Source organism: Manduca sexta, chromosome 26 (assembly GCF_014839805.1).
Source record: "Manduca sexta isolate Smith_Timp_Sample1 chromosome 26, JHU_Msex_v1.0, whole genome shotgun sequence".
Classification (NCBI taxonomy): Eukaryota; Metazoa; Arthropoda; class Insecta; order Lepidoptera; family Sphingidae; genus Manduca; species Manduca sexta.
In genome coordinates this window covers 19505607-19533599 of record NC_051140.1, presented here as the reverse complement: position 1 = coordinate 19533599, position 27993 = coordinate 19505607, and the positions used below count along the sequence as shown (strand labels likewise).

At 40.8% G+C, this 27993-nt stretch overlaps 1 protein-coding gene across 1 annotated transcript; it reads right to left on the bottom strand.

Annotated features, from left to right (window-relative positions):
- Window positions 1–108: 108 nt before the first annotated feature.
- LOC115446871 (protein vestigial) lies at window positions 109–27965 on the bottom strand. Its single transcript, XM_030173679.2, has 5 exons — window positions 27758–27965; window positions 18168–18371; window positions 15615–16023; window positions 9664–10035; window positions 109–3176 (listed from the first exon to the last, which is right to left on the bottom strand). Exons 2-5 carry the CDS (start codon window positions 18273–18275, stop codon window positions 3127–3129), a joined length of 939 nt encoding a protein of 312 aa, XP_030029539.1. The 5' UTR covers window positions 18276–18371; window positions 27758–27965; the 3' UTR covers window positions 109–3126.
- Between the last annotated feature and the right edge of the window lie 28 nt (window positions 27966–27993).

Below are 27993 nucleotides of genomic sequence, written 5' to 3'. Positions count from 1 at the left end.
TGTAGTGCATCAAACCGTCTCATCGGCAATTCCTTGTCTGTTCGAGGACAGACCATATAAATATTCAGACATTGCTACGGGGAGGGGCGTGAAATAAAACTCGTCACATGAAACAATCACAGTACATATGGAATTTATTATATTTATTAAAGTTGATTTATCTATGTGCCGTGGACGCGACCGCTCGTCTCTCACCGTCGATAGCACCGCATTAGTGGCCGGCGCAGCGGCTCTACACTTCCAATGCAACTTGCAGACAACCTTAACTTCATATATTATACTGTGTCAATGAATTACCTACAGCTTCAAATTTTATAATAAATATACAATTCACAAATCTAAATGCATTAACATCATCGTTGACGTACTAGGAAAATTTCTGATAAATTGCTAAAGAAAATATAATACCGTAATACTGTCTGCTAGTTGTATTGGAATAACACTTCCTTTGTCGAATGATATACATTTGGACAACCACTATGTAATTTACAGTACATTACATTATGTCATGTGCCATGGGAACCGCAGGACGAAATGAATGGCTTTTAAATACGGCATCCAAGTCGCAGCGGATGACACACTCGGAGCGACGGTCCTAGCGCTAACCGCATCGCGTCATACGATTACCCGACGGAAAACTGCACTCCCAGGAGATACAACGCCATGTACCTACTCGCAGTGTGCAGGCGCAGCGAGTATCGAACGTTTAAAGAAGATTTATTCTGTGCTTATACCGTCGCGGGCAACAACGCATAACACGACATAGATTTAGTAATAGACGATCGATGTCGATCGGTCGGGTGCGAGGTGGGCACATGTAACTGATGTTTTTTATTCAGGTACGGAAATTAAACCCAATGTAATGAATTCGCGTGAAACTTCGGGAAATTATTCATATTATCATAATTTTAATAAATCTGTAAATATGCCTCAGAATTACGTTATATATAATATTCATTGCAGAAACGGCAATGGATACGTTCACGTTACTATACTTCGACGCCTGCATCACTGCATTTTCTCAACCTAATATGCACCGCGTGTCACCTGTGTCACCTGTGTCACCCGTGTGTCAGCCGCTACGACGACGAGGGAGTCGCGGAGCCACGTCGCGGCCGATATAATTTGATCGCACATATCGGCCGGCTGCGTCGGCCGGTCAATAAGCCGGTGCGTATTGTCCCGACGCGAGGCGGTGCACCGACAGCGCCGACACGCCGCCCGCTCCGCTCCGCGGCGCGCTATTCTCGTCCCGCGGCTCCATTGTTTCGAGATTGCGTAACGCACCGCCGCGTCGCCGCGTGCTCTTCATCCGCCCCACGCTAATTATTATGTTACAAGTTTCAACTTTGAGAGAGTCCATTTCCAAACATTTGTAATCTACCGCAACTAAGATGCCTCGGCAATCTTCGGTAACTATCGGAAATACGAATATGCAATATACAATATTGTTATTAAATAGCGAGCTTATAAAAATACCAATGAATATAGGAGACAGTAAGATGCCTGAAGCTTGGGTTTTCGAAATACTTTTGAAATACAATAGGTTACATTAAGGCAGCTTAGTTGCGACATACATGGTGTTGAGTGCTGTGTGCGGCGCGGCGCGGCTACTCTCACTATGTACAGACGGCGGCGCCGCTGCGCACTCGCCGCTCACCCGCTTACCTTATATACCTCTATATACTCCTCGGGACACTATTTACACACTAAATATCTATCTATAACGAGTACTGCGCACGGCACGTCCGCGCGTCCCGCCGCGCTGTCGCCCAGTCGAGCCGGGCCTGGGCGCTCCGCGTGCTCTGAGTTACTACTATGTAGCGCGCTGCGTCGGGGCCTCACTACAAAGTCTTTACCCATAAAATCCGGTATGTTCGTAATGTAAGTTTTATGTAGGTTGAATGATATTAAATACTTCTTAGGTATCATTTTGAATTAAATATTAATAATAGAAATGTATTTATATATCTTTGAATGACTACCAAAAAGGACCTACTGTCGGGAATCTAGAATGACGGTATACAGGTAAATGTAAATTTTCGTAAGCGCATATTTTTCGTTATCATACCTATCCGTATAAGTTTGATCACACGCTCAGTAGTTACTTTTCGAAATACGAAGCAGTAATTAGCTGTTGCTACAACATATTATACACTGTACAATACAGCGCCAGTAGTCCGATCGACCTGTCATATTATTACTTACATACACCTACCAAAAAGAGCTGTCTGATCTGACCTGATAACACGCGAAAGAGCGGCATTACTTTTTGTATAGAAACATAATGCAAGCAACTGGTCTCTTTACATGACATTGTGTTAATTAGGACACGTGTTTCATGGAACAAAAAAGTCGACATCGGGAGGCTCTGTGGATCATCAGGAACAAGTCTATTCGTAAACTCCATGAATTTGGACACGCAATCGTTTGACTAGTTGGTCAGTCGGCAAATTGACATATAGTGACATCCAATTAAACCTTAGTGTGGCCATGGTTCGTGGTATTTTTTTAGATCAAATACGTGTTACAACTTCGGCCAACTTGCAACATCGGACAGAAAGGCGTGTCGCATCTCACGGTAATAATGACTTAATATTCGTTATTTAGTTTGGTCGCGGTTCAGTCATCCACGAATCCACTACTTATGACGTCATTACCGTCTCACCTACCTACGGAGACACGTATCTTACGCACACGAATTCAGTTTATTGGTAAACGCGCAGCTATCAGCACATTCACAAGATAGAGCATTAAGAACTGAACTTTTGTTATTAATCAAACAGTATACACATTATGCAGCAGATGCTAATCATTATTAGAAAAAGAATCATTAATTTTATTATGGTGATTAGGAACTCAAATCGCGAAACAATATACAAAATTTGACCTGAGTTACTATAGTACTATGCTATGCCGGAGCGATGAGTGCGTCTCAACCGCGTCAGGCCCCGACGCACGCCTACAGTCGCGGAGAACGCGCGGAGGACGCGCGGCGCCACACTTTATACACACTAAATCTAAGCCGTAACGCTAGTGAGCTACGATACAATCGTGTACAACTATACAATGTCTTTGTGAACAGCCTTGCAGTGGAGTCGCGCGGCGGCCGCGCCTCGCCCCGCCTCAGAACCAGTACAGATCCTTGGACGTGTCCTGCACCTGCGCCTCCAGACCTGCGCACAAACAACACGCGTTACACAACACACACATCACCACCGCCTCCACCTACTTAAAACAACTCATATACTAGCACTCAATAACAAGTTATTCTATATCCAGACTTGCTCCAACGTTTCAAATTCAACATATTCCGTCCTAGTAGCCGTTTGTAAAACCATTAAACATTTACAATTCCTTTATATAAAACCTAGTCAAACCTGGGTCAACAACACGGTGCTCTTATTATATCGTTATTTGTAATAAATTCGACATGTTTGGTTCGAAGGCGTCGGCTGAGATCAAAATAGTTAAAACCATCGAATAGTCATAATTACAATAGGGGACCGGCCTATGCTTGATTTTGTACATTATTCTATATATACTGGTTAATAATACGAAAAAGAAGCACTGCTGCGAAAACTGCATAAAAATTAGTTAAAAATGAGCGAGTAATTCATATTTAAAATATTGTAATGTGCAGAAGTGGGCGCGATGTGGGGATATCGCTTCATCTCTTTCTTTCGCACGCGTCTTAATTCCCGATGACGTCACATGTGGGTATTTCGTCTCTTTTCTGTTTCTTGTTAATTACCCCTTCCACCGAAATTCAAAGACTTATAACCTGTTGATTTTTAACCGGATTTTAATAATTCCTTCTGTGTTATAATTTATATTATGTAAATATTTGATAATAGTAAAGAACAAAAATGAGTCCGGTACCCTATTACCTATATCCCAAGCGATAGTACTAAATTAAAAATATCATCTTAATTTAAGCATGCTGTGTTTACATGTAATGTAAGGTTGCATTCAGTAGTCATATATCTTGTGTTTACTCTTATGAAAGTTTATTTTTTGTTACTAGTTTTTAATGAACCAATATATAGAAAAACAATGCTAGATAATACGCGGAGATGTTCAAAATTACTTGGTAAAAATATCACAATATGTATGTTTTTACATACAAAATACAAATAGGTACTTCTTTGTCATACTTGTCTGTCAAAAATATACACAATACTTTTCCATGAAAAATCAAGTAGAAGAGTTTTTAAGTCGTTTTTCGCTATTAACTATAGTTTCTATGTCGCCCATCCACACATGCTTGAAATGACCACCTGTGTAGGTAGTTATATAATATCTTGATTCCAATCGCAAGCTTTTACCTTGAAAGTAAAATACTCCTAGGCAAGACAATACTGGAACAAAAGTAACCTATACTTAATTATCCTTATCCAGAAAATAGTCTTACTGTGAGCGAAATTTGATCCAAATCCATTCGGCGAGCACTTTTATTACAACATATTTGCAATTATATTTTATAATATTAGTAACGAGTGCGATTGCATAGTAAGGTATAGGTATGTAATAGATATTATGATGTTAACTTTCAAATTTTATGTCGTTTCGTTCGATCAAAGATATAATAATATATTTTGTAAGTAGTAAATGGATAATACATTTAAAAACGTATTTCAGCTATGTCTCATATCCGATACTGCATATTTAAGTTCTATTGATTAATTAGTATATATTGTATATAACTTCTCTCTTCCTTAATAGTTTTTAATCGCTAGTACAGTGTTTTTGTTTTTGGTGTACAATAAAGCAATATATAAATATATAGAAAATATATATTACCAAATATATTATGTTGTACAATTTCAAAGATTGCGTGATTATTCTTTAATATGACGTTATAAAATGTGCCATTTGGATGACTATGTCATAAACTCATGATAATTGTCTGCTTGCCCTTTGCTGTTTATCTAATTGTGGTGTTAATGTCGTAATACCGCGGCATTAAACGCTACTCGACATAACAAGGCTGCGCACACTCGAGTAGTTTTGTTACAAGTTGCAACACGGCTGCACCCAAGCAAAGTATGGGAAGTACTACGTGCTGGGAACATCTCATCCTGTCCTACGAATAACAACTGTCTGCCCTGACACGTCCTCAACCAGGATGTATGCACTAAGTATAGAACCTAATTTGCACAAAGAGTTAATCATATGTAGGTATAAAGTATAAAAACACTGGCGTCATGCACTATGTAAAGTCATATGAAACTACTGCCATCGAATAAAAGCACATTCGAAGTAATTATGCGGGATTCTTTGCAGCTATGGATAAAAAATAACGATAACTAAAGAAACACCGGTGTAATACTATCATCGCGGTGGAGGTAAAGCATCATACAATTTACAAATAAAGGACGTATCGCCGTATCATTAGAACGCAATCTATTTCCACAGCGGCTTCGAAAAAATGCTCTAGCCTTGCGGTAGGCCTAAAAGAGCTAGGTATATTCTTTTTCTGACATTAATAAAAATACATTAAAACAGTATCGTTGACTGATATGGATTTTCACAAACGCCATATCGTTCAGGACTTGATTTATTAAACAACACAGAGATGAACAGAATTTAACATTCTCTCTATGACATAAAATAAAAAAAAAACTCTAGTAGCCTAATATCCTGTAGTGGATAGATCATGTCTATCGAATATAGGCCTATTTGGGGAACAGAAAGTTTTCGAATTTAACGAATCTCCCGTTAGTTAAATGGACGGAGGGCTAATCAACGACCATCATATTTCGGTTGCGTTTAGAAAAATACCTCAGGGATATCTACGACTGCTTTTTAATTTTCCAAAACGAATATAAACGCTCTCTCTCCCTTGCGTTAGCTTTCGAAATTCCATGAAACGAATTAGATATGTGTCTCCTTCGATACATATTTTAAAACAATGTCCGCTGCCGCGTCTATCTGTCGAAACGCGATAAACTGAAAAAGATTTCGATGAAATTTGATATAGAGATAGTTTGAGACCCTGGGTAGGACATTGGCTACTCTTTTTCTTACTTTAATACTTTCTTACTTTTTATCTTTTTAATGAAACTTTTATCCCGGAAGAACTCTTTAACGCAGGCGGAGTCCCGAGCAAAAGCTAGTCAATGAATAAATGTAAATTAACCGTGGAACCCTTGAAAGCGTAGATGAAAGTGCAATTACGGAACCCATGGTTCGGCGGATTATTTTATCCTCTACTAAAGGCGAACGTATTGTGTAAAATAATAATAATAATATCAGCCCTGTATTATATACTTGCCCACTGCTGAGCACGGGCCTCCTCTACTACTGAGAGGGATTAGGCCTTAGTCCACCACGCTGGCCTAGTGCGGATTGGTAGACTTCACACACCTTCGAAATTCCTATAGAGAACTTCTCAGATGTGCAGGTTTCCTCACGACGAACGTATTGTGTGTTGGGCTCAAAAAATCATATTTTTTATTAGATAACTTATAATACCGGCTTTTGAGTGACGCGATAAGTAGACCACTATGTCTGAATGTAAATTACTAGTAGCAACAGTAAACGCCACCTAAGATATTGAATGACAAAGCATGGCACTGCGCTGCAATCATTTACACGAAACTAGATGCCCGGCATCCCACCACCGCGCGACAATTGACAAGAGACATACCATTACACGAATTATTAAATGAGTTATATTGTTGCACTTTTACAATGCGATGTGTAATATTATCCACTATGCGACCAGACAGTTCATTGAACGTGCGGCGCACGGCAGCTCGGTGCCCGCTGCCCACAGCCTCACTATTTACTCCCAAGTAGTGATTGAGTGGTCCAGCGCTGTGGGGGCCGGTGTGAGGGCCGGTGTAGCGGGCTGGAGGGGGAGGTGCGGTAGATGAGCCGCTATCGACCGCGTGCGGCGGCGGCACGGGGGGCGGCGGTCAGCGGATTGGCCGGCCGCGACCCGCCCCGCGCGCCATCGCTCCACACACCGCCGCTCCTCAGTGAGCAGCGGCGGAGTGGCACTCACCACTCGACACTACAGCCGCGTCACGCTCTTGACACTGCATCTTTTTTCATTGGGAGTGTTAACAAACATTTTACTCATTATTTTACGATATCGATAGCATAGGTATCAACAATATCTATGATGTCATACTATACATGTATTTTATCTTGCCTTCTTGCTCATTTTGCAGACCCAAATTCTATTTGTAAACAATTCGAATACTTACATGTGTGTTGGAAATACTGTCTGTTTCTATTGAAAAAGGCTTTATGTATAATATCATGAGCGATATATTAATTTGGCCGCTTTTAAGTGATAGTGGTGAATGGTGCGTCCTATCGTGTTGTTTGGTGAGGGGAGCAGTAGATAGTGAAGGTACTAATATCAGTCAACCAAACTAGGCCACGAGGGTTTATTGAGACGTTCCGTTCACCCCACGACTTTACATATTAGTCTACGTGACTAAAATAGTTAAATATAATTATCAATGACCATTAGGTATTGTTGGCAGCCCAAAGATTCGTCATTTGGAATACTCGCGGATGCTTGAAGTTTGTCATACGCACAGACACCGCGGCATTACCTCGGCGCCAAGCGCGGCTGTTTCTTCACTCGAAACAATAATTCACAATGCTGTGACAAATATCAATATTTTTTTATATGTTTAACCTAATGGGTGCTATTATTTATCATTTAGGTACCTATGCTAAAATCGAAAATATCAACAAAACAATTATATCATATACCTACCTATCATTTCAATGTGCTGAATGCTGAATTAAACTACTAAGTACTTATAAATCGATAAATAGTAATAAGTATAGAAACAAGATAATGTAATATAATAATTTTTTATGTTGATTTTTTATGAAAAATCTTAATAAAGATAATAAATATATTTACGTAACACAACATTTGACATAATTTTACAATTACTATGTAGGTACATGTTTGTATGTAGTGTAACTTTTTAAAGCCGTCCGACCGATCATTATTATGTTTGCCACTATAATAATATTATATGTTAGGACGAATGAAAACGTTTACAACGTTAGGTTTAGGAGGTTTCTATATAGCAGTGATACTTTCTCAACACAAATAAATAAACTTTTAGGACTATGCGCCTGATTTGCAATATGAGTTGAAATGTTTTGCAGTCGTTACGCGGCGGTGAGGGTGTTGCCTCGTCCCTCGCGAGCAGAGGGGGGAGTGTGGTGAACATTGCGGCTCCTTTCTCGCGCGCAAATTAATTTTAATAGCGGTGATTAGAGACGATGTTTCAAGAGAGCCGACGTTTTTACCGCGCCCGGACCGACCCGCAATTACTGCCCCGAGCTCCCCCCTCTCACATCTCCTCCACCTCACACACACACACACACACACACACACACACCCGTCAACACCCGGTGTAAATGCTGGTGTGTTTATGGAATAGTATGTGCAAAGTGTGGCTATTAAGAGTAGTGGAGGGGAGAGCGCGCCGCGGTCATAAAGTCGCGATTACGACTGCAACGACACTTTGATTACATTCATCCTAATAGTGGCGGTGCTTCCACACAAGCCAGATATTTATAATTTGTTTACAATGATATAGTTACTTCTGTAGGTAAGGTGCGTTTACATTGTTCGCACTAGCTGAGATCTTAATGTCTAGACGAATAGTAGAATCATAATATATTTTTCTGTCATAATAAATTATCTAGGTACTGTTTGACTACCTCTACAGTCTAGATACCTCCTATCCTCAGTGCAAAAATACACACGGCGAAAAGTGGATGCACTAGTTGCGCCTCTGCCTATCCCTTCAGGAATAAAAGGAGTAAATATGAAACAACGCATCTAACTGACTACAGAGAACTTGATATTGCAATTCCAAGCAGCAATGTGTCATTCAAAGACACTTACAAGCTGCGACTCGGAGGCGGGAGTCGAGGCACGCTGCTCGCGGCCGAGATCAATACCTCCTAATATACTGAACTGCTGGCACATTGCGGACATGTAGAGTGGTGCGTGACTAGTCATTTGGGCTCAAAGGCCCCGCCGCGCCGCCGCTCGTTAGCGCAGATCTAATCACATCAGATCGGCACCGATGGAGTCGTTGGGTCGGAACACCACGCGCTCTCCGAGCCCGACACACACACTGGTGTATGTGGACGGTTACACCGTATTATATTATCGTGTAAATGATCATTACCGCCCATGATGCACTAATGACCTGTGCGACTCCCATATGCCAACATTTAGGCAGCAGGGATATTAATTAGGTAAATACAAGGTACTTTTGTTCCTCAGGAAATTCTCAAAGACGTAAAGCAGCAGCATTGGCATTAAACATCGAAACAATGACATCAGGGCTCCGTCGAAGCAGGTCCGCGACCTAGTGGGCTTATGTCGTTTTACCTATCTGACTAAATGGTAGCTCTCATTTAGGAGAATGCCGTTATGACGTATATATAATTAGTCGTCATGCTGAATGACAACCTGGATATTATAGCTGTATTAAATTATTTCACTGTTGCGCACTGACCTGCGATGAACTGGGAGGTGTAAGGTTTATCGTCTTAACAGTTTTTTTTTTTATTTTTGGTACGATACGCTACAATATTTCTTTAATTTGCAACCGTATGTTATAAAAGTGTTAATTCTAAATGAGTACTTGTTTGTATACTGACCGGGCACGGCGGGGTATGAGTAGGGCGAGCAGGCGGCGGGGTCCAGGTGGTGCGGCGCATGGTGCTGCGCGCCCCACTCGACCGGCTTGTACTGAGGGTGCAGCGCGCCGCGGCCCAGCAGCAGCCCGCCATAGCCGGCGGCGGCCATGCTGTGGTGCGCCTGCGCCGCCTGCGCCGCCGCGTGATACTCGGCCGCGTGCCGGTGCGCCGCGTGCCCCACGCCGTACCCGCCGTAGTGCTGATGCCAGGGGTCGTACTCGTACAGGTCCACGCCGCACGCGCCACCCGCCGCACCGCCGCCCGCCACGCCCGCCGCCGCCGCCGCGTTGAAGAACGACGCCGGCAGGTTGCGCGACACCATCGGCACGCTCTCTGGGAACAAACACATACAATATAGATACCTCATCCCTCACCAAACCGTTTATATCATAGAGCTACTTTAAAATATAAGCTACAGGTAGTGTTGCCAGGTCCTCCTTGTTTAAAATCGGTGCAAAAGATAAAACAAATTCCATCTCTAAGAGACAGACTAAAAACAAACTTATACCTACAGCGATAGTGATGTGATGCGTATTTTATTTTTTATTATAATGGTTTTTAATACATTAATTGATGCATCGGGCCATTTAGTGTCCCGATGAATCAATTAATGTATTAAAAATGATCAGGTGCAAATCGGGACACGTCCCCAGAACTCTGAAACTCGGGACGTATCGCACAAATCAGAACACCTGGCAACACTGGCTACAGGTCACGTGGCGACATACACAAAAGTCGACGAGGACAATCGGGGTTTCATATGTTTAACAAGGTTTCCGGAGGGCCTAACGACCCCTGTAATGCCGACAACGCATCTATGATTCTACTGGAATTGATGCTAGTTTGTGTAGATATACACATTTGTCGCCTAACCTTGAATGAGTTATGATCGTCACAACTCACAGCCTACGGACGCTGTTACTGAACCACACGTACACAGTACACAGTACTTAAACTCATTTTTACTGTTCATATTTTTCAACAGAATGTACATACGTGTAGTGACTACACACTAAACAATCTCGTCAACTACTTCTCAAATGGATCCGCCTCCACGGGTCAATGAAGGGTCAGTAGTAGAGGTGCACAGTTATAGATGACAATGAGCGGAACGAGCGCTGCCAATTAAACCTCCGCCGCTGACTCCCGAGCACCGAGCAAGGAACGCTCGCAATACTGAACGCCTAAGCATTATTTTAGAATACTTGATTGAACCATAAATAAGTGATTTGGTTTGTCACTTGATTGAGAAACATACGGGTATCATTTAAAAGGAGAGGGATTCTAATGGACGCATATTGCCAAAACTCTATTTATTTTTAAATTTTAAGCTTGTTTCAAATATTACTTTTATGCAAAAACAAAAGCAGAACATAGCTTTTGTCCCGATCTGCCTCTGGTCTACGCTGCCTAGTCATACTTCTCCCTGCATATTGTAACAGACACTATAAATTATTTTACTTTTAAAGCTAGCTAATTTTAATCGACTTCAATAAAGGTCGAAATTCTTACTTCCTGAGTGTTTCTCTGTCACGTAGGTACCGTTATCCTACTCCATTAAATAGATTTCGCTATACGCTTTTTTTAATATGTTACGGATATGATTTAGACTAGTACGACCGGCCTCCTAGCCGACGACAGCTCCCTCTAGGGGATACAGAGACAGGGCAGATATACGAGCTGATAGAGCCAAAACTATTGACGTATGTATAATAAATAAATGCATGGACCGGAAATCAGGACCAAATTTGTGCTCCAAAAGTTATCACCAATTAGTAATAAGTCGTTGATTTATTTGAAATATCCGTGTGACAAGATGTCACAGCGTCCTTAGATATTAATTTTAAAATAACATATTTACAGAAAATATGCCAATATGCGCATTAAACACTTGCCAATAACAATCGGAAAAATATGAAATATTTTACTTTGGTGTTATATTATTTTACGGTACATTGAGTAACCATCTCATGAGCGCATTTGTATGACAATCTACAAAATGTCCGCTCTATATAGCCTTAAAACTCTTAATTAACGGACTTCAAAAAAGGGGGAGGTCAGTAAAAAATACAGTCGAATTGAGAACAATTCGACTGTATTTTTTGTTTTGTTTGTTACCTCAGGACTTTTGACTGAAACATTTTATAGTTACAGATTCTATAATCCTAATTTTATAAAATTTAGCCTTAACTAGAGAATTCAATAAACAGATAAATCTAAGTTGTAGATATAGCAAACTATCGCATAGTCATAGGAAAATCCTATATCAAAAGTCGAACTAAAAATTCAGTTACAAAAAAAAATATATTTCAGAACGAATACTCGTACTTAATGTGCTTGAAGCCGAAAAGGACCGCAATTTGGTCTCGTGTCGAATATTTAATCTTTATCGTCTATAAATCCACAAAATGGCAGCGGTAGTATGAAGAATTACATATTTTAAGAAAAGCTCATACGAGGCTCTGGGTTGCAGACTCCGGTACTGAACAATACAGATCGAAGCACTCCGCTTGCCGCATTAAACGCAAGAGTTCCCGAAACCAACCAAACATTAAATGTGTCATTAGAGAGTAGAGACCTATTCAAAAAATAATTACTAATTAGTGTCCGACTGGAACTAGTTTTTCGACCAAAATCTAAAACGAATCACATTTGGTGGTGCAGTTGTGTGACTGTGACAATGTACGACTGCAGCGATGCGGTCTCGGGTTCAATCCCCTAGCCGGGCAGTGATATTAGATTTTTCACTCAGTGGCAGTCCGTAGATTGTTATTTCTCAACGGAGATCAGCCAGTTACGCAGGATATATTATAGTGCACAAGTGTGTGCGCAATACACAGGTGCACTCTCTGTTCCTTCACTCTCATAGTTCGGTGAGACGGTAAGCCGACATTACCGGAGAGATATCAGGCGCAGGACCAACGAATGTCAATATTTATATGATGGTAACATTACTCACAAACAAATTGTCTATGGTAAAATGTAAATTGTCAGTGGTAAAATATCACTTGAAATGTAAACGTCTTTTTGCTGTGCATCTATAATATTAGTCAATCTAAAAGCCACAAATTTCTATAAAATTAAAAAAGTGTTGTGTTTGTGATTTACTAAATATGCCTCCTATAAGGCGGCGGACAAATTTAGGCAGAAAAACCCGAAATGACAACAATTATTTTTTGATTACTTTAATATTGGCAACATAATGCAATTGTTGACTTATCAACTTTCTTTTTTCTTTTTTTATCTTACTAGCTGACACGGTGTCCCGAATAGCAGAATAAGAACAAAACAAATTTAAAGAATCGACTGTTAGGCGGTACGAAGTTCGACGGGTCAGGCAGTATGAAAAATTTTTTTTTACTAAAGTTTCTCTTAATCAGCAATAAAAATTAACAACAAATCTATTCATATTAATACAATACAATAACAGTTTAATTGATACATTTTACGTATGTCTTTGATGTTTTGATCTTCTGATATTATAGAAAGCAAATCATTTTAAACTCATAAAAATGCTAAGAGCAGTGGTATGGCACGCAATGGAATGTCAAGAGATAAACTTTATTTCCGGCTTGATTTATCAGTATGTTAAATAATAAAAATAAAGGTGGTAATAGATTAGATTGGCTCTTGAACCTTCCTCCATAATCACATCGCTCTAACTTGGTAGCGGAAAATACGATCGACCCACGTGTGCTTTGCTTCTCATAATAGTGGAGTACATGAAGAATGTGAACAAGTGTCTGGGTATGAGAATGTGACAATTTTGTAATCTGTTATCGTTTGTAATTGTACCTAAATTATAGTTTTCCTCAATTTGATATATTTATCTAAAATTACAAGTCGCAGCTATAAACAAAACAATTCCTACATGAGTTTAGTTAATTTCTAAATATATCAATTTTAATATTATATTCAGATATGATGAAATAATGCCAAAATTATATATTATAATAAAAAATATCAATAAATAATGGTTTATTTTAAATTCCCTTCAGTATTATGTTTTATTTTCGCTAAACTATTCGCGCGGGGAAGGCTTACGAATGTAGATTAAATTGCAGTTTCCCCAGTTTTCAGCTGAAACCGTAACCAAACTGAAACTTCAATCAGACATTAGAAGATATATAATATTTTATATCCGCTCGGATAGCGACCACCATGCACAAGGTGTTGAATCTCAATACTGTAATCTATTCTGAAGTCTAATAATTCTGAATTCTAATTTGAATATTGCGTCGATCGCGTTCCAGGATCAGTCTGTATATTATATCCGTGTATAACAAGTCAGCATCATTGTGTCGACTGCCGAGGGGTAATCATCTCTCGTCAGTCGACATTGTTTTGGACTACACCTACCATCACGTGCCGTGAATGAAAGAATAGTCTTTAAGAACAAAATATAATTATCCACAGTGTACAAGTCTAGTTCGGCTCGGAAAACAATACGAGGTACGTGACCTGTGTGCTTCGCAAAAACATTTACTGCAGATCTAATCACACTTTAGTTCATCTGTGTAAACGCTCACACAAAAAATATACACAAGAACCTATACAGTTTTCCATTTATTGATTGCTGGATAGTTAATATTTGAACCAGGCGGCTGGTAGCGGCGCGGGGCGGTATCGTCCTAACATTAAACTAATTCAACATTCCACTACGAGCGAGGTTCCGAGAATCAAGCGCTCGCTCTCATGTGCCAACGAGCTCCTTAAATGCCCTTCAGAGTTGTGACACGCGCGGAATCTCGTCGGACCGCCCCCTGCGCCCCGCGGTCTCCGCGCCCGCGCCCTCGCAGCCCGCGCCGCTCCGCCGCGCCGCGCCTGCTCCGGCGCTACACCACCGACCGCCGTCGACCGCCGCGCTGACCACATCGCACTCATTGCACATTTACGCCTACATTGGCCACATGCATTGCTTTCGATAACAGCCGGTGCGACGCATGCGCCCAGACGCGTCGGCACCTCGCCGCGCCGCGCTGGTACGAGCAAAAGTTTTTACTCGCGGCGCGGACAAAGGCGGCCTGTGCGCCACAACGCGCCAGCTTTTTGCTAGTCGAGCCCTTTCGGCCGCGTTTAGGTAATAGCCGGTGTTTTTCTAAAACGTTCGCCAAACTATGCGCGGGCTCGGCGCCCTATGTACCCACTTTTTGGGCGCGAGCGATCCCGCGGCGGCGATTGATCACGGCGGCTGACAGAACTCACCGCGCCGAACATAAAAATATCTACAGTCAGACACTTCTGATACAACGTGCCGCAGTATCAACTACGAAGGACTTTGCTACAACATATAAATTTCATCACACAAACATTAATTTTAAAAATTGTACCACAGCCGGTTTCAGAGACTATCAAACTGAACATCCGCAGTAGATGAAGCGGATGTAAGAGGAGATATACATAGAGCAGACTGGAAAAATATTAGCGCTGTGGGTCGGTAGTGTGGACGGAGGCGAAGGCGATACAACGTGTTGGCTCTACACTGGTAAATTAACGCGCCGCTGTACTATAAAGCCTGAGGGCGGCCGGGGACTCGCTCGTGCAACCTGCTCGCTCGCGAACACCAGCACTGGATGGTGTTGGTTAAATTTGCAGTTTTGCATTGGTTCCACTGCTTATTTCTTATACGTCTATTTATTCTATATTTCTTTGTCTAAAAACATGAGTATCGTTTTTTTTATTCTCAATTTAAAAGCACTTATTTAAGTGCAGATTGGATCCAACCCTATTATATCGTGGTTAATGGCACATACTGTATAAAATGGGCTAAGTACTCTGTCATACAATTTTTGGTCATTCGAGCCGGATCATGATACACTTGAGCCGTAGACGCACTCTCATATCAATAAAGCGCTTCCTTTTATAAGGAATCTAGAAAACGCGAGGCTTTGCTTAAACGTAACCATGCTCACCTTTGGGCTTGTCGAGCGACAGCGCACGCGCGAAGTGCTCGTCGACGACGGCGGCCACGTCGCCTGAATAGTGTGTAAACACGACGCAGTTAGCGCTGACGTACTGCGCCCGCGCACGGTTTCCCCCACCGGCCGCTCCACCGCCGGTGGCCGAGCCTGCGCCCGTCGCGCACTCTCCTTCGGACTCGGAGGAGCCGTGGGCGTCGGCGCTGGCGCGACCGTGCGGCAGCTCTTCCTCCTTGGCGCGAAGGCGCGGCGCGTGGTGCGGCGCGTGCGCATGCGCGTGCGGCGGCGAGCCCGGCGACTGCGCGCCCGACGACGCCGACCCGGAGCTAAGCGCACCGCCCGCGCCCGCTCCGTATGCCTCACTGGCCGCATTGCCGCCGCCGCTGCCACTTTGCACGTTAAACTGCACGACATAAAAAACAATAAACACCATGCCGCGTCGGTACAAAACATAATATGACATTAAACCTAATAGATATTACTTGTGCCCACGTGAGCTTACATAATATTTATCCTAAGCAATCGTATAAAGCACTAACGCAAACGACAAAACTATGGAATTGTCGTCAATATAATAAGCCATCATAGCCATACGGTTATTGAGCGGTAAAGTAGACTTAACATTTAAAATTACACAAACAATAATGCTTTTGAAAATCTACTAAGTATGTTACAATGTCCTGTAGCAGTGAGAGAACACATAGTGTTGCTAATTGTATTGCATCTACCGTGCAAACCTGCTGGCTCCAGTAGCTCCACTATGTCACAGAAAACTAATATAGTGTAATAACTTTTTGTTGTATCTTAGTCGCTAAGTTAAATTACAGGAAGTCTGAAAATTTCCCGGGATCTTCTAAACTCGTTCACTTAAATGACAAATAAAGCACTAATACTAAAGATTCTTGGTTCAAGGTGTTCATAGATGATCGTCAATATCAGCCCGCTTATTCAGAATATAATAAATGCCAAAATAACTCTGTCTATAATGCTTTCAAAGTAACATCATCAGGATTTTAAAACGCATATTAATTATATGAAACTGCACCATTTTCTTCACCTTTAGAGTTTAAATGCCAAGACTTCTAGAGGTATTTCACTCACTTCAATGCCCTCAAAGCCGGGAAACCCCAGTGAACGGCCCGGCGGCGGAAATAGACAAAGCTGCCAGACAGAAATAGTCGGTATCGATAGAAGAGACGTAGGTAGCGGGTATTGGTGTGTCCATCGGTTGTTAATGTCGGTGATGTGCCGCGGAGTTCGCCGGTCGATCACACGGAGGCTCGTTCATGACACACTAGTTTTTGCGGCTCGCCGGCTCACCCGGCGCATTAAAGCGGCAACGTCCCCGCGACCGGTTCCGCTCAGTCAACGCTCGCGGCGGGCTGCGCCGGCGCGCTGCCCGGCTTATAACGCACACCGTACATTTGTATTACATTTTATAGTACTTATCTCCGATGCGCATTGCTGAGGGAGTTCTCAGATGCAGTACAATTTGCGACCTGAGGTCGGATCCCCGATATTAGTTCTACAATAATATACCCAGGAGAGAATTCGCCAGCAAGTTAGACGTCGCTTCGGGAGTGCCACTAGTAGGCCAGCTGCTGCTGCAGGATGCCAACCTTAGCAATATGGTTTTTAGACCATAGCCCGGCCAATCATGCGAGTTCGTCTGGTCTGTTTTCCTTTATTTAAGGGTCCGTGACTTCAATATAACTACTCACGTTGTAGATTGTTGCATACACGTTGTGCTTTACACATAGAGTAGTAGCAATTATAGTTATTATAGGTTCCTGACTACTTCGACAGCTCTCCGGTAGAGACGATTTGGCTTGTTCACAACAGGGTGTCATTGTGTAACCGGGAAAAACGAGACATACATACACCATTTAACAAGAATGACACGGTTTTATGACTAATAATATAGTATCAACATGAAGCACATCGGCTTCCGTGGCGCGTCGGCCAAGTAGTTGCCTATGACACTTTCGTTCGAACACGGAGAGATACACATAATATTTAGTGGAGAGATTTATTTAGGTTCTAGTGAAATGGGGCAGTTTTCATATCGCCTGATGTCCTCGACGTAATACTTTTATGGTTATGCAGATAAAGCCACATTATATTTAGAATAGACTGTCCTACCGCCCCGGCTTGGCGCGGGTAGCAGGACATAATATCTAGGTATAAGTATACATTTTTTCTATCGCATAAACATTAATGAATTATACACATAAACCTTTCCTTTGAATAACAACGTCGATTGGTGAAAACCATATTATGAAATCACATTCAAGCCGACGTACAGATGCGACGAAGACTTTTTTTATGATATACACTAGATATGGCTCGCGGCCGCGCCCGCTTGAAAAAGATGTTCCAGGACAAAAAAAAGCTATAGAACTTAGGAGTAATATAGCTTCCTATTAGTGAAAGAATTTTAAAAATCGGTTCAGTACTTCTAGAGATTAGCTCCTATAAGCCTACAAACAAACTCACAAACTTTTTCTCTTTATAACACTAGTATAGATAAGAATAGTGACTACTCACCCTATCGTACTGGAAGTGCGGCGCGTGGTGGAAGGAGCGCGCGGCACCGCGCCCGTACAGGTAGGGGTAGTAGGCGCCGTACATCACCTCGGGGCAGCTCACCGCCATGCCGCCGGCGGGCCGCGCCTGCGCCCCATGCCGCAGCCGCCGCGGCCGCCGCGCTGCGCCCGCGCCTCTCCCGTCTCCCACTCACTGCACACGCTCCTGGACACAAAATACATTCACGCTGTTGTAACCAATGTTTACTATTTAAGTTAACAACTTAAAAGATTCACAGTCAAATCCGCCGCTCACCCTACAATATTGTGTTGAGTGGACAGCATTAGAACACCAACAACATTAACATACTTTATCTGTCTAATCATGTTAATGGTGTGGTAGCACCGCACTACGGAGTGCGCTGCCGTGAGACCTTTGTGTTGCGTTCAATCCATCTATACTATTATATAAAGCTGATGAGTTTGTTTGTTTGAACGCGCTAATCTCAGGAACTACTGGTCCAAACCGAAAAAATATTTTTACGTTGGATAGCCCTTTGTTCGTGTTGTGCTATAGGCTATATATCATTACGCTATATTCAATAGGAGCGGAGCAGTAATGGCTAATCTCAGGAACTACCGATTCGAACTGAAAAATTATTTTTGTGTTGAATAGTCCTTTGTTTGTGGAGTGCTCAAAGTTATATATCATCACGCTATGACCAATAGGAGCGGAGCAGTAATGGCTAATCTCAGGAACTACCGGTTTCAACAGAAAAATTCGTTTTGTGTTGGATAGCCCTTTATTTGTGGACCGGTATAAGCTATATATCATCACGCTATGACCAATAGGAGCGGAGCAGTAATGGCTAATCTCAGGAACTACCGGTTTGAACTGAAAAAATCTTTTTGTGTTGGATAGGTCTTTGTTCCTAGAGTGCTATAGGCTATATATCATCACGCTATGACCAATAAGAGCGGAGCAGTAATGAAACATGTTGCAAAAACGGGGAAAATTATAAGTTTTGAGAGCTTCCGTTGCCTGCGCTACGTAAACGGTTAAAGTTATGCAACAACGATGTATGACGGGATTGTTTCACTTAAAAAGTTCTAAAAAATATATTATAAAACATAGTCCCCCGCTGCATCTGTCTGCCTGAACGTGTTAAACTCAAAAACTACTCAACGTATTAAGATGAAATTTGGTATGGAGACAGTTTGAGACCCTGGGAAGAACATAGGCTCCCGGGAAACTACTACTTTTATAACGGAAAACTTTAGTCTGAAATACCTTATAACGCGGGCGGAGCCGCGGGCAAAAGCTAGTATATCTATATGCCTAATAGTATGTAAAAAAATTTAAAAATATTAATTCGGCCGAAATTGGGTTTGATTTATTCTTTAATTTAAATAATATATTAGTACTTAATATTAATTTACAAATCGTTGAGGAGCCAAGCAAGCTGGTCGCCTGATGATAACAACTGTTCTTTAATAATTACTCTAACTACAATAATCTCCAAACCGAGAAACCACGCGCAAAAAGCTGTTCGACGAAAGACATTTTTTTTAATGATGATGCGTAAGCGACCCAACCTAACTATAACTATAAACTCGGGAAACAGACACAATGGAGCATTAGGCGTAACCTTGCAGAGGTACTACTACTGTCATACAGAGATGAACTACAGCGCTATAACTGTTGGAGGTTTAGTGTGGCACCCCTTAATCCCAACACAAAAAAAAACTATCTGCACCTGATGGTGAGTGAATAGGTACAATCTAGTAAAGATGTTGGTTACATTGGCGCGGCGGTTGACCAACGAGACAGTCACCACAATTATGCCGGCCTGTCTTGTCAAAAAAGAGATTTATTAGAAAAAGCCACTATGGCGTGTTCTCCTCCATGTGTTTGGTGGCCGCTGATCCAGTGGCAGCCGGGTACTAAATATTATGTATTTAGAACTTTTAGCATAATATCATACCATATTTTTTTCTGTCCACCTATTCGACTAATTCTGATTAATAGCCGTATAGTAACTATACGGCTATTAATCACTATAAAATAATAACAAATAAAATTTGCATGATGTAGCCTGACAATGAAATCTGACAATTAATGGTTTTCTGCTACACACTAATAGTTTTAGTTACAAAGGTAGAAATAGGGTAGGTACATAGAAAAGGTAAAACATTATAAATATGCAGTCAACATTTTTGTTCACGGGTAAATGACGACGCTATGTAGAGTAAAATTATGAACTCTACACGTAGGAAATAACAAATATTATGTAGATTACACGTCCGATTGACGTTCGTCATTGAATAGAGTTTCGAGTTGAGCATTCGAGTTGTATGCATTGATGCTATTTAATGGCATATAATGAACACTAGAAAATCACAATTATGAATCACTTTTGACCAACAATTAACCTTTTTGAGAGAATATTTGAAAACTCGCATTTTTTGTGAAATACGTGGTCAATAAAGGCAGCAGATAACACATTTATAATTTTTTTGATAAGTCAAAACTAGTAGTGTGTTATGGCCCGTGTCATACTAGTGTTCGGTCACTCTGCTTATGGCAATCGGCTCTACTCGCCGGAGAAATTGAGTGTCAACTGATACAAACAAAATTTATAAATTTGACATTTATATAAATGACAACGTATCTCAACTAATCAGTCTTAGCAATGTTCTAATGCACCTTCTTTTGGAAAGAGCCTATCGCCTTGTTCATGTCCTTGAGACCTAAGCACTACAGTCACACGTAATACAAGTACGCCACCGGAGTCAGGTGCTACATCCCCTCTCATGGATAGTCACACGCTTATGATTATAATACTGACACTATTTTTGTTGGAGTCGTTTATTTTACGCGAACTCGACAGTACACATACTTTATAGGTACGTATAATATAGCACATACTTCACGAGTATTTAAATCTCTACACCTGTCGAGCGACCACACACGCTCAGTCTGTGTAGCGGATAGTTTACATGTTAATAAGCACCTTCAGTAGTAAACTATGGCCATTTGAGTGAATTTAATATGTTTGTTACTAGTTTTTCTCGTTTCGGCGGGCGCTCGGCCCGAGATGCGAATCAGCGCACGGTTCCAAGCTCGGGCCCAAGCTCCATACACTTATCGCCCAGCAACGGAAATCTTCAGATAAATTTAAAGCCAACTATACTATCTCTACCTATGTGTAGTATGTGTATTTATATGACAGTTATCGCTTTAAACAGATATTGTAGTACTTTACTCATTTTATTACTATTTCTTTAGGAGTTCAGATTAGAGTATGACTTTTGTATTCGATCGGCTAATGCATTTACGTGACGAGTTGCATAGAAGTTAGCAATTGGGAAACAAGCCCTAAATATAAAAGATAACAAACGTAAGATGGGTAGCTACTGATAAAATTTTATGTTATATCATATACAAACCCGGTCTAGTGTGGGTCGATGAGTGAAACACACATTTTATGCTAACATGTATTATGGTTATATTTCACTTTTATTCGTATGTGTAAGGTAAACAAAGTAAATCATTTCAGTTTCACCTTAATATACACAACACATTGTCAACCATGTAATGTATAATGTTACCGGTCTACATGACTGTGGGTATCCCTTCACGTACCATCAGTTTAAAAAGAAAACATTGTAAATGATCATCGATCGTCACAAGCGTTCGATTTGTGGATATAGATATGAGTTAAGCTGAGCGACATGTCACTACAGGTAAACAAGGACCCGCCTGAGTAAGTAGCGACATATTATATATTTTGATCACAAAGCAACAGAGAGAAATCAACTGCTTCGACGTGGTTTGACACTATTGTAATAGGTGGATAAAATAAAATTTGACTAATTTTAGTCACGTAGACTTTACACTATGATGTGTGCAATGCAATGCCACCCAGTAGTTTTACATTATGTGTTGGGCGTCGCTACCTAATGTTTGTGAACGTGGTCATGCTCCAAAAACCAAGCCACACATTACACAAAATAATCAATTAATGTGTTTGTGGGGCACCATGACTGATGCTTATTTTTCGTATAGTATCTGATTATTGTCATACTTTTTACAAAACACATTATGATACAACACATAACACAAATTCGAAACATACATTTGAATCAGTATCGAGTAGTGTGGTCTCTGCCGGACGCTACCACACCTCAACATACAGTTTATGTAAACTAGGATATTTACATGGTTACAGATGGTAACCAATGTGGAGCTGTTTTAATATAAATATTTGCACTCTGACTTCTGCCAGTATTCACATAAATATCATTATTAATAAATAACATCAATATGTTATTATACCTAGTCTTGCCATAAATATTGTAATAAAGAAAAAAGAAAATTGTTAACTGCAAATAACATTTATTACTTTTACAGTGTGTCAGTTTAATACATAAATATAAAACAATTAAAAATATAAAAAGCTTATTCGAAGTGGTCTCCATTGGCTGCAATACAGTCCTTTAAACGATGAGGCCAGTTATCAATAGAAGCACGCACTCTTTCCATGGGAAAATTCTTCACTGCCAATCGTATAGATTGTTTTAGGGACTCCAAATTATCATGGCGTTTAGAGCAAGCTGTACTCTCTAAAACTGACCACAAATCATAATCCAGCGGATTAAGATCGGGACTAGACGACGGCCAGTCTTCAGCTCTGATGAAGTCCGAAACGTTCGATTCCAACCAAGACTGCGTGGACCGAGCTTTATGACCCGGCGCCGAGTCTTGCTGGAAGGACCATACTTGGTTATTGAACATGGTGATGTTAAGGGGCTTAACTACCTTCTCAAGAATGGTATCTTGATACACTTGTGCCGATGTTTTGATACCTTTTTCACAAAAATATGGCTCAGTCACTCCTTCATAGCTAACACCCCACCAAACCATCACTGAAGTCGGATAATGTCCACGTTGCACTCTGTCGACTAATTGGGAAGCTTCCTTAGAGCTTTGAGCATAAATACGGTCATTTTGTTTGTTAAAATGTTGCTCAATTGTAAAAATTTTCTCATCCGTAAACAAAATTTTTCTGTGACCTCCCTTTGCGTACCGCTTCAGTAGTTGTTTCGATTTTACCACCCTATTCTTCTTTAAATTATCAGTTAAGAAATGGCCAGTGCGTCTCTTATAGGCTGCAAGTCCTAAGTCATCTTTTAAAATACGCGACATGGTTCTAGGTGCTATCTTCATTTCCCGAGATAAAATCTTTTGCTTTCGGACAGGATTTCTTCGAATTCTTTCCCTTACTGCTTTGACCACCTTTTTCGTACGAACACTACGTGGACGGCCAGATCTTTTCTGTCACAAACAGAGGAGGTCTCATTGTACCTATTAATAGCCCGGTACACAAACATTTTACTAATACCAAGTGTATGGAGAGTTTTAAAAATTGCATTTGGCTCCATACCTACTTTGTGTAATGCTATCACAGCGATTCGGTTCTCTTTATCACCCCACACCATTTTAATATCGCAAAATATTTTACAATGTATTGGCGCCAAAATGAGAAAACACAATGAACAATCGTATAAAAATGACAGATTCGAAATTCAAATGTAATATTTTTTTATAATTAAGTGTAACAGTATTTATGGCCAGACTAAGTATATTGTCTGTAAATCTTTCTAACATTAATAAATAAATATGATGATGCTTTATTAATTCAATAACTTTTCTTTCCGAATACATATTTAGTGAAGCCTAATTTATCACTTGCTTATTTTTTGTTTATAATAATACCCGCCCTATATTATATACCGTCCCACTGCTGAGCTCGGGCCTCCTCTACTACTGACAGAGTTTAAGACCTTAGTCCGCTTAGTATCTCTAGACGACAAAATTTCCTTTTTTAAGGCTATTCTCATATAAAGTTATGTGGTTGTGAACAATATTCTGTACATGGCAGCAATAAATACGGTTACAAGCTCCTAAGTTTTTTTTTATAACTGTAGGAATTGGAAAAGGAGCATGTAACAACAGATATATACAATAATTATTCGTGCACACACTAGATACTATAGTCTGCACCATGTGTTGCACAATATTAAAAAGTTAGTCTAATACCATTCTTAATTATAATGTACTTACTCCATATTTAATTCCGTGTTCGATGAAATCGAAATAATTACTACTAACAGATCTACTAGGACGATTCTATTGAGCGTGCTCTCACATATTTCTCTACTCTCTTGTTCTATATGTATTTATATTAATAGATCCCAAATAACGACAGGCGAAGATGCGGTTAATATAGTCATTAATATCTGAGCTTATTCCTATTCCACGGCGCGCGCGATGTGATGAGCGAGTTTATCACCACGTGCGCTAAATAGGTGACACTAGCAGGTAAGTAGCATACTTCTAATAATGTTATTAATTTTATTTCAATAACTAAGTCTAAATAATATGCAGTTGATATGTTACATGTATATCTTGGATCTTACTAATACATTAAATTCAAAATTATAGGAAAATATTTCGATCATTGGTGTTTGGATATTTGTTAGAAGTAAACGCAAAAACTGCTAAGCGAATTTCAATGAAATTTGGGGTATGGACAGGGCGTGTTCTAAATTACGCTGAATACTTACTACGCTAATACTCTATACTATTTATATCCCGATACTTTGATCTCATCGAAAATATTCATATGATCTAATCAGATTTTTTAAATATATAAGTATATCACATTCGATTCCGGCATCAGCTTCCAGATTAGATGGTTCTTTTGAGGTCATTACAACTTGGATTTAACTGTTAGTGAGGAAGGTATACCACAGTAAAATATAATTAGCATTAACCTTATCATGTACGGTGGTCGTACGTCGGTACCATAATTTATGTCATAAGTATCTAGGTATGTTTTAAAAGTTCTTAACCTTCGTGAGCACAAATTTTGTAAGCACTGGTTACACGGTACCTACGTAATAATATGTTACATATCCAGCTACTGGGCACGAGCGTGAGACGTGACGATCTACATTGATGAGGAAGGTTAGGCCTCATTCGCTACGCAGACCTTCACCAGGTGAATTCTTATGCATAATTCTTTGGTGTGAGGTTTCCTTGCGAAGGATCCGTCACAGTGGTATTGGGTTTTTCTGCTCAGTATCAGCCCGGTGTCTGGAATTTGGGCCCGATATGGCGGTAGGCTCGCCCACTATCACGTAGGTCAGTGAAAACCTAAAGCTGCGCCTCCTCATTCCCCTTCGGGGATAATAGACGTAAGTGTGAGTGCAACGCGGAATAAAGTATAAGCTGTGAGCTGTAGATGTGGATGGAATCCATCATTTTTGTCTCATCTTTATGCCGCATTCGCCCACCCACATAACATTAACGGTCCTTAAACTATTGACACCTTTAAATGTGAACAATAAGATTTAATAGGCTAATTTCATCACGTTGGCTTTGATTATCATTTAAAATACTGTCATCGTATGGAAAAAACTTATTTTTTCCGAGAAGCAAATATCGCGTAAAAAATCGGCGGAATTACGTACGCCTCTGTTTTTGTATTCGGATAAAACATCAATATAAAATATCTTCTAGGCACAAGTATTATCTACCAAACTATGCCATGCTGATAATGTAAAGTACACGACAGTAACCGAAATACAAAATAATTACTTGCAAGTTAAAGTGAAGTAACTCCACTAACAAGTACATACTTTGCTAACGACTACAAGCTAGGACATAGATACATAAGTCGTGACAACGACAAAACGATATTGTTTACACAGGCACACCAAAAGCACCACACCTGATGGTAAGCGGCGCAGGTCCAGATCTGTACCCCCCGCGAATGAATTATACTACATAAATCATGGTTACAATTCCATGTGAATCTAATAGTGAGTATATTGGGTTGAGTGGTTAGTTTATCATTCAACAATTTCACTGACTGATATCCGTATTTCAACGTCATAGAATATTTGTGAAATATGAATTTGTAAGAAATATAGTAAACTTGCATCGCCTGGGAATTATAAATTGAACAAATGATCAGTAAACCTCTATATGAGATTTCCGTATTTCAGTAAGCGAGCCTCGGGGGCGACGCTCTCGGGACTAAGTCTCTACAGCCACAAAATCAAACATGTATTCCTGCGTTATAATGTTGTAGAGGAAGTGTGATGCGCATATGTGCGCACAGATGAATACAACTCCTATTGTGTTATTATAAAGCTATGTAACACGAACAAGCTTTTTACAGCAATATTACAATGATACATTCAAGGATGCAATCAATTTATGAATTTTTTATTCCCGTTTTTTATGTTTTGCTGAAAAGTATCAACACTAATCTAAGAATACACGCCACGTGCCGCACCGTGCCGTCTCTTTTTTATGCTCTATTGTTCTCCGGAGAACATTGTACCCCTTTTTACGAAAACTACGCGGACTTGCCACAGTTACAGTTTATATTGAGAAAGAGTGCAGAAAACTAATAGGTTTTTGTATATAATATTCATTAGTCCTGCGTTAAATTAATTGAAAAAAAGCAATACGAACTATATGTCATTAAATTATGGCAGTTCTAATATTTAAAAAATATGTAAAGCTGGTTTTATTTATATGTAGAGCGGTAAACTACGAATTGAGTAGAACATAGCACTAGGATGGGTTTTATATATTATCATATTCGATTGTTACCTACACGACTAAACCACAAATCAAACTGTTCAGTCAATTATATTTCACTCGTGAGGTGAGTTGAGGGACCTTAATATAAGAATCGCCTGTCTGAATAAGTTAAATACAGAAACTGAGTTATGATGACCCAACAACTTCAGAAATCGAACACAGGTTGATAAAAAATGTGACTGAACTTTTCTGTCATAATTACTCAGTCGAAGCTCAAATTATTACAAACTTTTCCATTTATAATATTACAAAGTAATAAAAAAAGATTTGAGGTCTGATGGTTTCCACAATAGAAGCGCACAGAGCGGTGTAGAGGCAACCAGGCGGTTTGACAGTGGCGACTGGCAGGATGAACAGCCGCTACAACTGTGGTTTAAACTTTAGACCCATATTTCACAGCCTGCGTGTGGGTTCGGGTTAGCAGGCACGTCCGCTTGTGGTTCGCTTATAATTGGTCCCCATGACACTGCGCGCCGGCACGTTGCAGCGATTTGCTATATAACTGAATATCGAACCAGTGCCGTCCAATTCCCTTCTTCTGTCCATCTATCTTTAATTTACACTCAAATAGCACTGTATAGCTAATGTATAGCTTACATAATATCGCATGGCGCCAACGGTTATTAGGGCTATAGCACTACGCGACCAAATAGTTACGTGTAGACTGGTGAATGATTTAAGTAGCGATCGAACACCACATGCATACAACGAATACTACTGACGACCGCTCCACGCACGTGACTGTCGACACACGATATGACCACTTGGATGCAAAGATTAGTGCACACAGATATCCACTGAGCACCACCGACAGATATTAGGTATGCTTCATACGTGTGTGCAGCGTGCACCACCATGAACGACAGGCACACGCGAACTGTGGCCTGACGCGTCGCGAACGGAACGAGCCTAATGCAATAAACACTCACAGTGCTGAACACCAGTAGCACGCACTGACACACGCGCACGGCTCGGCGCTCCGCGGCCGACGCGATGCGGCTGCTGGCGGCAGCCGGCGCCCAGCGGACTCCCGGCACTACACTAGCACTGCGGTCACACCACTCGCGGCGGGCTACGTTCGGCGCTGCAGCACGCTCGGTATCGGTGCGCGACACACGCGGAAGGTACGCACGAATCGGCGCGCCGCGCGTTACTGCCGCGCCGC